We start from the raw sequence: 12513 nt of genomic DNA, 5'->3' as shown, positions 1-12513 counted from the left end.
CTTTATAGGCTGGTGACATCAGCTGTAATGCCGAAATAAATCCACTGAAAATAGGACACACATCTCCTTCTGTGTCTTTCAAGAATGAAAATTTCCGGCACATAAAAGAGTTGGTGAGGACAGGTTAATGGGGTGACTATTTCTTTGGGTGATTTACTGTTTGTTTTACCTGGAAATCAATGCACTTCTTTTCTCCTATCACCTCATATTACAGAATTTTCTCATTTTGGCTTTGATGGCCTGTATGAATCAAGATTTAGAAAATACTCTCAAATCTAGGTTATTGGGATTATTATGCTGGTACTATAAAATCCATGCACCAGATGTCGTGAAATCAAAAGGACTCCATGTGAAACTGTTTGTATCAGGCACTTTGCCAGCATTGCGAAGAGCCGTGAGGGAACTAGCATGGGTTTTGAAGATGAAGCTCCTTACGTCCCCCTTCCACATAATCACTGAGGTCTTATTTAGCTGCTAAAATGCCTCTCTGGCCATCCTTGTCAGTTTTCCAATACTTCATTATCTCCTGCTCCAGAGCGATTTGCCTTTCCTTGAGAAAGAGGCTAGTCTAGCATCTGGTGTGGTACTTGGCCCATATTAAGAACTCAAATAGTAAACATGTAGCAAACAGCAACCTTAAACAAACCTTAGTTCTCCTCTAAGAACAACATTGAAATTCTGGTTTTCATTTATTGAAATTATTTTGTGATGGATGGGGGTGGGGTTACAGGAAAATAGAATGAAATAGTTTCTTTTTATAGTGTAATTACAGTGTAAATATGGCTTAAATCTATATAGTACTATGTAAAAATGCCCAGGAGAAACTCATGTCAGGGTATGCCAAAATACACTTCTGAGCATTTTCCTTATTTTTGTAAAAATGTTTTCATTTTGTAAAAATGGCATCTGCTCACTGTGAACAACGTAAAACACAAACAACAAAGAAACTAAGGTCCTCTAGAAATCTAATCGCCGACCACTCAGTATTTAATGACCATCCATCTCTATACCCCAAGTATTAATCCACATCTAGATACATGTATCCCGTTACATAAATGGACCATGTTTTTTTTTTTAATAGGTCAATACATCGACTTTTTTTTAAAAAATAGACTTCATGTTTTAGAGCAGTTTTAGGTTCACAGCAAAACTGAGTGGAAGGTACAGAAATTTCCCAAATACCTTTTGTCCCGCCACGTGGACAGCCTCCGCTCACTCTCAAAATCCCCGCCCGCGTCAGTGGTACAGCTGATGAACCTGCACTGACACATCACCCCCCCAAGCCCACAGTTTACATTCGCACTCGCTCGTGGAGGTCGGACAGTCTGTGGATTTTCACAAACGTATAATGACCTGTATCCACAATTACAGTATCGAACAGAATCCTTTCGCTGCCTTAAAGCAACTCTGCGCTCCATCTATTCATACTTCCTTCCTCCCTAACTCTTGGCAACCATAATTCTTTTCCTGTCAACTTTTTTTTAATCTAAAGAATGCATCTTTATCAATTATGTTTAATGACTAAATTACACAAAATGCACTTGTGCATGAGTATTCAGTAATTTACCTAACTAGTACATTATGGATAAACACAAATTACTTCTTTTGGGGAGGGTTTTTACTCTCAGAAATGATAATACAACAAGCAGGTTTGACGTACTCTTCCCCACACATTTCTGATTACCATTGTCCAGACGGATGGGAGATAGCTGGACCAAAGGGCATGCACTTTCTACCTTTGAGCACAGTGCCACAACCACCTGAAGAAGGGTTAGAAGGCTCATGAGGCTGCCTGTTTTCCTAGATCCTTCCCAGCATTAGGTTTTATCTATCTTTGTAAAATTTTAGCATTTACTTTTTTAAGCCCATACTAACTCTTTCCTTTTACTATTGACTCCAACCTGAAAGAACTGCAGAACTGCTTCATGTGGTAATGTTACCTGCTGGCTGAAAGACCTTCAGGTCAAAGGAGAGTACTTCCTTAACGTGTCGACCAGAATTTGGAACGGGACTTTTGCAGCAGTAAGTATAAGCTTTACTTGTTGGGCTTATCAATAGCAAGGATGCATAAGGTTTCACTGTCAATAAATTCATATCCGTCGACAAAAGTAGCATTCTGACCGATACAGCAATGCCGGGATGACTCAGAGCAATTCTACCCTGGAAAGCGATAGGCTTCTGATCCCTTTCCAAAGCTTGTCCAACCTGGTTATGCCTCAGAAGCACCTGGGACGCTTGTAAAGCATCAGCTTCATAGACTCCATGCCACCCTACTACATCAGAATCTCTGGGATGTTGTCCAGATCCCCTGTGCTGTCCTGGGGCACAATGGGCCACCTGGTTTGTCTTTGCCCTCGTGCCCTTGATATTTCTGCCTTCCTAGTCACTTCTAACACGCCCAAATCACAAAGTGCACGTCTCCGTCTCCTTCCTTGAGCTCCCAGCTAATTGATCTCAGTCCACCACGTAGATGAATCTAACATAAGGATCTATCTTCCTATATTCGAGCCATGGAGCCACTCTGCTCTCCTGTTTTACCCTTTCTCTGGTGAAAGCCCAGTGTACATCTTTTTTTTAAGTCCTTCCCATCTCATGAAAAGTTTAAAGAAAGTGTCAAAACCATATCAGTGTTTTTTCCATTTGGCAGGTGTGACTCTGCCGTAGTCATATCTGCTTTCAGCTGAGATTTCGGTAGCCAGAATCTCAGTCTGGCATGAAAAATAGAAGGATAGGGCTCCTTAAAGCTGACTACGTAAGTAGCTATTCATTTTATCAACACTGGCTCTGATCCGAGGCAGCAAAATAAAAATTAGTCTGAAACCTCCAGAGGTCCTTGTGGCTGAGGGTTTTTAAAAAAAAAAAAAAAAAAAACGAATAATGAATCCTCAAGGTGCTTACCAACCACACTCTATTTTCTAACCATTTCATGATCTCTCCAACAACCCCATTTTTCCCTGCTATGGAGTTTTAAGATTAGAGAACTGAATTCCCTCCAAACTTGTCTCTGGAACCAAAATATGAGCCATATTATTGGATAAAGACATAATAGAAAGAGGAACAGTGAAAGGCAGGGAGAGGAACAGAGAAGTGGGAGAGTGTAGGAGGGAGGAACTGGGTTTACTTCTTGCTTGATTTTGTTGTTGGCTACATTTGCCTGCAAGCCTTTCAGACCCCTCTAAATCCTATAAGAGGGGAAGCATGCAGTGAGTTATACCACTGTCCCAGATGATGCAGTTTGGGCCAGGTTTCACCAATTGGTTCTTGTCTCCTTGGATTTGAGGAACAAATGTTTTCCTAGCAACCTTTGCCAGCTGGGAAGGAAAACGGACTGTTGCAAGTCAAAACGCAATCATGCTGGCTCTGTAAAAAGCATCTGGGTTTTCTTGAGTTTGTTTAAAACTACATTATTTTAACTGTAAGACTTTCAGAAGTACCTTCCCAAACGTAGTCAGGAGTAGCAGTTTCATTTCTGGAAGCAAATTTCTGAACTGTATTTATCCTTTTTCAGTGGTTACGGACAAGGTAAAAACCCCCATGAGAGTTATTGTCTGTGGAGTCCACACACCTTCCTCCTCCATGAAAGGTCAAATGTTTATTCCCACCTTGTTTTCAGCTATTTCAACAGTCAAATGGATGTTCTCAGGCCACCTAGGAGATCCAGTGTGAAATACAAATCTCATTTCCTGTATTAGAGTCCATTAGCATACTGCCCTTCAGCCTTCTCCTGAGGTACTGCAAGTGAGCGTCTCCATGATTTCCTCATGAAGTGATTGCTCAGGCCTCCGCATCCATGGCATGGTTGGCTGCCATTTGTAAGGCAGGTGTTACTTCAGTCGCCCAGGTACCCATGGTGTAACTACCACTGTTAACCCTGCAGGATGTCATGTGCACAGCTGTGCGAGGGGGCAGGCTTGGGAGGGCAGGTCGATCAGTGTTGTGAAGAAATTCTTTTTAGTCTGCAGGGACTATGAAACCAGCCTCATTTAATTGCTGCTTTTCTTTTTAAAGGATACCATTATCAACACTGTGAATGTTTCCCCAATAGTATGTGCTTAAGACACAAGGGATCAGGCTTAACTTCTGATGCAATCTTCCATCTTGAGAAAATTAAAACTAATCAGACTGAGCCGGGGGGAAGGGAAATAAATTGCTCACTTTTTTGGATATGCTCCCAGATATAATTTAGCAAATTACCTCACGGAGTATGTTGAAACATGCGCCTTGGTAACCAGAAAAAACTGAATCCTAGTAGCCAGAGCATAGGAAGGCAGTTCTCAAATCTGGGCATTGTATGCTGTTTCAAAGTAAGCATCAGTCCCAACACTTGCATTATAGAAAAAAACAAAATACACATCAATAATGTATCCATTGAAAAATTATCTTTCTGTAACTAGATCCAGGAATACATGTGAAGTTATTTCATATTACAAGGTTACTAGTAACAGCATAAAATGTGTCCTTCCTACATGCCTGCCCCAAATCCAGTATTTTATAGAAACACTTAGATTAGGAAACCCGAAATTACTCATTAGGTAGCATGACAAAAGGTTCAGGGTGTCTGCTGCTGACATGTATGGTCAAGTTCAAGTGTAGTTTTACTGTTTTTATTCTGATTTTCTATTCCATTATTTGACTTACTCAGGTAAATATATAAAACCTAAAGCTTGTAAATTTCCATCACGATGCCAACTTCATAAAGTTTTTAAAAATCTGAACCATGATCTTTCCCCAATTAAAAACTTAATTTCTAAGTCCTTGTTTTCCAACTGTTTTGAAGTTAGAATCACCTGGACAGCGGTTTTAACCTGCTGATGCCTGAACTTCACCCCCCAAGATTTGGTTTAATTTGCGATTATGGCCCAGGTATCCACACGTTTTCAGTTCCCCGGCCGCTTCCCACGTGTGGTCCTACACATACCAGCGATTTAGGAACACAGAGATTCTTGGGGCTTCATAGGTGCCATTTGCTCTTATCATTTTCCACAAGGAAATAACACACAAAACTTTGGCATGTTTATTATTTAACTTCTGTTAGGATAAAACCTATTCTTTATTCTTATGTTCCAGTCAACTTTCCAGACCATACAGCTGACAGCATCTGCAGAAATCGACACCTATAACCCTCAGATATACGTAATCGAAGAAAACACAGTCACGGTGAGCGCATCCTGTCACCCCAGGGGGCACTAGTCTTTGATGGGCATTCGTTTCTGAAAACTTAAGAGTAGTGGTTCTTCTCACCTACACATCTGTACAAGTCTCTTAGTGAAACTCTAAAAGCCTGAGGTTTACTACGTTAGGCTTGTTGGCAAAGTTGTTTTCTACTTTAAAAAGTTCAGTGATATACTCGCCCTCCACACTCCCCCACAGCCCCCAACCCGTGTTGGTGAAGCTGGATCAGAGGGGACAGTCGCTGCAAGACACAACAAAAGGGGCTCCTGCCATTTGTGGCTCCCTACCCAGGCCTCAACCAGCCCACCAGCTCTTCCCTTCTCCTCTTGCTTTCACAGCACAATCTACATCTTAGGCTATGACATTCAAATCATGCTTATTTAAATCATATATTTTATTGTTTAAAGAGAAGTGCTTAAGTATGCTTAATAAATAAGGCATTTATTAAGGGTTTGGGGGTTTTTTTTGTTTAGTATTCCATATAGCTAGATACTGGCACTGTGTGAAGTGTCCATTCATTAGTTCTTATAGTCTAGAAAACTATAAATGTTCCCTTTGATTTAAAAAAAAAAAAAAAAAAAAAAAAGGTCTTGTAAAGAAACGTACTTTCAGAGAAAACAAAGGCTCACTGTTCCAAGGGCTGGCACAGGACAACTTTCCTTTGCAGTGAACCTCTGGCTGGAATAGGCCATATTTAGATATAGCGGAATTTCCAAGCTCAGCTAATCTGCTGGGAGAGCCCTGAGCATTTTCCTCCCAATGCTTTTGTTAACAATTGGAAACCCCAGTTTAAGACTCTGCCCCAAGACCAGCCTGGCAGCTGGCCTCAGTCCACTGTTGTAGCCATTAAAAAGCCCATGGCCCTGTGAACTCTGGACCTCACAGCACTGGTGTCCCACTCTGGTCCCAGGGGAAAGGATTCCAAGAAAGGATGCTGTTCGGCCCCTGGCTTATGACCCTCAGCAAAGGCCCACATCCTCTCTTCAGAGGTTGGGGCATGGAAAATCAGAAATGGAGCCAAAGGAAATGTGGACTTCAAATTCAAAGTTATGAACTTAGCAGTACTATAGATATTTAAAAAGTTCATTTTAGAAAAACGTACTGTTCAGACTCTCTGAACATCTGCTGAGGTCTTTATTTTTTTTTCAGAAAGCACTATTTCAATTTTCAATTAATACATATGTCTAACAATTTTAATGAACACTGTAGATTTTTTTCTTGGTTTTCTCTTATCAATACTGATAAATAACAAAGGCCAACTATTGTCTATGAAAATACATTTTGAATCCAAATAATCGGATAATTTTTTGAATAATATTTGGAATCCAGATAATAAACTGGCATATCCCTTTAGGTAGATGAGCAATTCTTAAATTTATTCAAAACCCAGTCCATTTAAATATGTGATACAAAAATTTTTATACTCACGGATCCCTTTGGATCCATGGACCCCAGGACTGGGAAATTCTGGAATGGAGACTAGAGGTATTACTGCCATTAAGCAGTGAACTATATGAACTCAGTTACTTTATTCCTAAATTATAAAACCTCATTTTAGCTCTTGAAAATATAAATGAAAAGAAATATAATTACCAAAAGGCAAGACAAAAGTTCAGCCCAACTTATAAATTCTGTGACGAGAAGCAGCTTATCTGCCACTGTAATGTAGTGTTAATCAATAAATTGGGTTTTGTCGACTTGTTTTCCCCAAAATGCAGCTCTTAATATTCTTAATATACTTTGTGGAGGAAATGGCAGTGATTCTTTCTGCAATTAAAAAAGTATATATAAAATATATATATATAAAAGATACTGTTTTACCATTAGAACTTTTAGGGCAGTCATTCTATTACAATGTCCCAAAGATTCCCAGAAAGTAGACATAAAGAATCACAAGTAGCCTCAAGGTCAGTTTATCACTGAAAAGATCAACCTGAGCCCTAAGCTGTTACTTCCACTTTTTAACAATCCACATCAGATAACTTGAGTAAGTGAAAGCAATATTTAGGATCCTAGTACAAGGCTGCTGTTGCTTAATCACAAGGGATCTGGGGTGGTTAATTAGTTTAGTCTTCAACTCCCCTCTCCAAGTCTGGACTCCAAATGCTGTCACTTGACAATGAGACTATGCCAGAAACCGAAGTTCCTATTTCATAAATAAAGCATGTGAGGTTGTCAGAGGTGACATACCCACTAAATACACAATTAAAGAGAAAACTTGTATTCCTTGCCTGTACTGTGCAGAAGCGTTTTCCCTAGAAATTACACTGCACAACGTTTAGTTGAGGAATGAGATCATGAGTGAGTCATGTCACCTTTCTGGACCACCACTTATCAAATTAGAGAATTTGACTAGACCATCTCACTTTCGCCGGGTGCTACAGTTACCTCAGTTGTTGCATATATACATTTACAGATTCCCATCACGATAATGAAACCCCACGAGAAAGCTGAAGTTCCAACTGGAGTTATAGTAGGAAGTGTAATTGCTGGAATCCTTTTGCTATTAGCTCTGGTTGCAGTTTTATGGAAGGTAAGAAAATTTTCATATTTAAAAACATGAGGCTCCTAAAGACCTTTGACTTAAGGTTACCGTTTGATAAGGAAATTCAATTTTTATATAGTACCTCCTCCATCATAAGAGAAAAGGAAATGCAGATTTATTTGCAAATTCTCCCTTATGTCCTTGAAAGCGATCAGTAAGGATTTTATATACTCGGTCTTGGTCCCCATACTTTTTCTTCTAGCCTGCCTTACGTCCAGACCCCTGGATGTTTTGTTCAGCTGCAAGTACGTAGACCCTGAGAAATGTAACTTTATGCAATTCAGGATTCAGTTCAACTCCCTGGGTGTTATTTCCTCATTGAAAAGCTGATACCAGGTCACAGTCTGCACACCATCCTCTCCCGAGCCCAGAGATTCCCAGGCGGGGCAAAGACACCAAAACAAAAGAGCCCACAGGTGATAAAATTTTTACACCATCATCTTGCAGCTCGGCTTCTTCAAAAGAAAATATGAAAAAATGTCCAAAAATGCAGATGAGATTGACGAGACCACAGAACTCAACAGCTGAGCCCCCGCAGTCTCCCTGCAGTACCAGCGGGCAGTGTTGCAGCACGGGTTTGTGATTTGCATGAATGCAATGTTTTGTTTTTTTAAATCCCAGTGTTTTATGTGTAATAGGTAAACTAGCCTGACATTTTACGAAAACTGCAGGTCAGTTTGGAAAGAAGAAATTGCGGGGGGGAGGGTGGCTAGGAGTATAAAGGGTATAAGACTTATTTTATATGGGGAAAAAAGTGATCTTTCCACTGGCTGGTCCAGAGTTTACATTATAATGTGCATTGTGTCAGAAAAATGAAATGCTTAAAAACATGAGAAGTCTCAAAGAAAAATATAACCTTTCTCAGATTTGGGCAGGGGGGCGGGAATGCCAACCATTGAAAATGATTGTTTTTAAATAGTTACAGCAGGAGTGGAAGGACTTGGCATAGATACAGAATTAGCCTGGATACTGAGGTTGATAGGGAAAAAACAACAGGTTTTCAACTTAGGCTGCTCATCCAGAGCTGCCACTGTTATTTTAAGTGATGATTTTCTTAACACAGTAGGATGAAATTTGCCGTTGCCAGCCTGCAGCTGCCTCCTCAGTGCCCTGTCTGCCGGATGTACTTATCAAAACATGCTTGCACACCCTGCAGGAGACCAGAGTACACTTCCTGGAGGAGAAACCTCCATTTAAGGGTGGAGAGGGGGTAGCAGTTTAGAGGCCAAAGCACAAAATTTTGTTTAAAATCTGTAATATCACATTTATGGTAAAATCCTATCTGCTAGGGGCCCAGCCTATGCTACAAGAAGTAGGAAGTTTCCTTTCTCCTTCAACTGGCTAACCTGACTGGCTGGCAGGGACCCAGTTCGAATTTTTGGAAAAGGATTAATTTCTTTGGCATCCTTCCTCCCATACTAAACCACTCTCCCACCTCCTGGTGTCCCCATCTTCGAGAAGCTCCCTGAGGCATGCCTTCCTCTCCAGTAATCCAGAGTTAGCCACCTTCCCCTGGCCCTCGTCCAAATCTCCCCTTCGTTGGGGGGAGGGGGGGTAGCTGCTCTATACCAGGTGTGAGGAAGAAAAATCATCTCACGTACTTAAGTGAATAATCCCCTTAACTCCAGGGAGCTATTTTCCTTTATTGGTAAACAGGTAAGAAAAATAAGCCAGAGTGAATTTCTAACTGTTGGAATGTCAGGCAGTGTAAAGAAGATTAAAAAAAAAATCTCAGGAATTTGTAAGAAACTACAAGGAGATATTGGAAACCACCAAATTAGCAGGTACAGCCTCTGTGTTTGTGCGTTGCTAGAGGACTTAAACTTCCAGAAGAATGACTCCCACCTGGGCACGTTTGCTCCCTAGGTAGCTTGTCGGGTTCCAACTCCTGAGACGTTTACTTGGTCAGACAGGGATGAAACCCACTAGTCTGTATTGTAACAAGCATCCCAGTCACTGATGTAAATGAACTGTCTTGGGGATACACCACTCATTTCTCCTTCTGCACTTTCTGTTTGAGCCCACACATTCTCCAGGAGGGACTAGGAGAAAGGCACAGGGACTACTTTATGTCAGAAACTGCATACCTAAAGCTTTGGACAAGTCACTTTGCCTCTTTACACTGCAGCGTCCTCATTATAAAATGGGAAGCCTGGGTTGGAATTCAGCAGCAATGCTTTTAGCTTTCAAAGTCTATGATCCGGATTTCTTATAATTACAATTCTCCAGAAACCTGACTTTGAAAACAGGTATATGCCTGTGTGCATCTGGTCCCAACTGCCCTCCTGGCCCAACTCCTGTGAGCTATCTAAAGCTATCAGCACTGTTTAGTGATTTATTTTGTATTTGACAAAGCAAAACTAGAGGGAAAATTTGCCATAAAATGTCGGGGATTTATAGCAAAAACATGATATTCTCTAGATGTGCTAGAGCCCAATTCTTATAACAGTTGTGTGGGCTTTGAGTCCAAAACTTCTTTAAAAGAGTAGAGGAGAACATCACTAGGTTGATAAAATATTTAATAAACCACGTAACTGCTGTACACATAGACATACTAGTTCTTCAGGGTGCTACACAAAGAATTCTAGCAGGTCCTTCATTTTACTCTGCCCCACCTTTCTTACAGAAGCACTAAACGGAGGTCACATACCCACGGCAAGTTTGAGAGCTCTGGCCAAGCCATGCCTTAGGAAATCCACCTTGTCGGCATTGTCTCCATGAAGTGGCTGGGTTACTACAAACTAAAAAACATAGCTACTTGTCTCTGTACCATTTATTACCCTAGGGCAGGGTTTCTCAGCCTGCACACTACTGACAGGAGGGGCCAGTAATTCATTCTTGCAGGGGACTGTCCTGGGCATTATCCCTGGCATCTACCAGATGCCAGGAACATCCTCTCCCCCAAGTTGTGACAAATATCTCCAGATATTGTATCACACCACCTGGGAGGCAAAATCGCCCCAATTGAGAACCCCACTACACTAAGAGCAAGTGGCCTAAATATAAATACACAACTTCTGTCATCAGATCAAAATTTGAGGCAGGGGCTCTAGTGAGTATTTCTCTAAGCACTTTCAAGCAAAGGCGAGTATTTATCCAAGAAATTAAAAACAAATCCCACTGCTTGAAAAAAAGTTATGTATTCCTCTTCAGCCATACTTTTGTTTTAAAAGTATAATATGGGGCTTAAAAGATACCATCTTAAAGTTTCCATTTCATAAATGGTATGTAGACAAGATCTGTACAATGTGATTAAAAACAGAGCTGCTTCATGCACGGCTGCCACACAAGCCGTTTGTGAAATAGTTTGTGAGGAAGCCGCCTTGAGACTTGAAATGGTGCATCATTCATTTTAGCAGCAAAAGGAGAACTCCCAACTGGAAAGAAATTATTTCTAGCTGGTAGTGTTCTTTTTATAAAATAGAAGTTATCTATTAACTGTGAAAAGAAAACTAAAACCAATTTATCATAATCACACCAAGTGATTATACTAAAAGCTATTATAATTTTATAATGTATTTATCTATTCTGATATACAGCTATAAGTTAATATATTAAAAATCTCATCAATTCAGACATTCAGCAGAAAGCAGGATCCCTCAAACTCAGCACCCTGGCCCATCTTTGCTACTTCAGTTTGCACACAGATAACACCTGCATCCACGACTTTTCGGGATGATACCCCTCAGGTCCACTGACCATACCCATTTTAAACAATTTGAAAGACTAAACATCCAGAGGCAAACATGAGGGTAAAGTTTGAAATAAAAATGTTCATTACGTCTTTGAACCTTAAATAATGAAAATGTAGCCATATGTAAATATAAAAAGATGGTTTCATCTGTGCTGGACTTTGACAGATAAAGTCAAAATAAAAATGTATATATTGCACAACTATGTTAGAACTGTATATTTTTTAAAGAGAAATTGTCTTGGATATTTTCCTTCATGTAAAGTGTAAATCTTTAAGTATAGTTGCTTTTTTTAACTGGTTTTTGCCTTTTTTCTCTCCACCAAAAATATAAAAATGTATGTATGTGCATCAAATTGTACATTTCTGAGAAAGAATCGAATTGGAAAAGTAATCAACATTAACATGAGAAAAACTCTTAATTGTAAACTCTTTTCATACCACATTACTGAATTAAAATTGTTTTGAAAATAAATACAGTTATGTTACTTTGGACTTACTTAATTCTATGGCTTGTCTATTTCACTAAATTTATCTTAGGCGCTCCCATTGAGTCTTGAACACATCCTGAAGCAAAGTAAGAGTGAGGATGTATCTAATCTCTTAAATTACTAGCAGTGACCACAGGATGTTTGTAAGAACCTTAAACTACCCTCATGGTTTAGGGACTAGGTGTCAACCTTGCCTCTAAATGTGTGTCCACAGATAGGCAGCATTGCATCACCCAGAGCCTGCTACAAAATGCGTATCTCAGGCGCCACCCAGAACTACTGAATTCTAAGGGGAAGTTTAACAAAATCCCCAGATGATTCATATTACATTACATATTCAAGTTTGAGAAGCACTGCTCTAAAGTAAACTACTCTCTTGAAATGTGTGCTTGGAATAGAGAGGGAAAAAAAGGTTAGCCAAACTGTTGCAACCTGCCAAAGCAGTCATCTGAAGTTTCTATTAGTAGTAAGCAGGAGAGTTTAAATATTTTAAGGATTAAAGATGCTGAAGTGATTACGTGTTAGGAAAGATACATAGCAAGCTTACCGACTGACCCTCACTGTGTGGATGGCACATTCATGCAAAGGTTTGGTGGCACGTGCTTCCATCTACA

At 40.1% G+C, this 12513-nt stretch overlaps 1 protein-coding gene across 1 annotated transcript in view; it reads left to right on the top strand.

Moving 5' to 3' along the window:
- The window catches only part of ITGA2 (integrin subunit alpha 2), a 108500-nt gene extending 96621 nt beyond the window's left edge, over window positions 1-11879 (top strand). The window contains exons 26-30 of the mRNA XM_008692554.2: window positions 9-113; window positions 1909-2022; window positions 5068-5157; window positions 7589-7705; window positions 8165-11879. Of these exons, the coding sequence (XP_008690776.1) occupies window positions 9-113; window positions 1909-2022; window positions 5068-5157; window positions 7589-7705; window positions 8165-8245 (507 nt within the window). The 3' untranslated portion in view covers window positions 8246-11879. The remainder of the gene's footprint in view (window positions 1-8; window positions 114-1908; window positions 2023-5067; window positions 5158-7588; window positions 7706-8164) is intronic.
- The last annotated feature ends 634 nt before the right edge of the window (window positions 11880-12513 follow it).

The sequence above is a fragment of the Ursus maritimus genome, unplaced genomic scaffold (genome assembly GCF_017311325.1).
Source record: "Ursus maritimus isolate PB19 unplaced genomic scaffold, ASM1731132v1 scaffold_15, whole genome shotgun sequence".
Classification (NCBI taxonomy): Eukaryota; Metazoa; Chordata; class Mammalia; order Carnivora; family Ursidae; genus Ursus; species Ursus maritimus.
The sequence above is the reverse complement of the archived record's forward strand: the minus strand, read 5'-3'. Positions and strand labels throughout refer to the sequence as shown.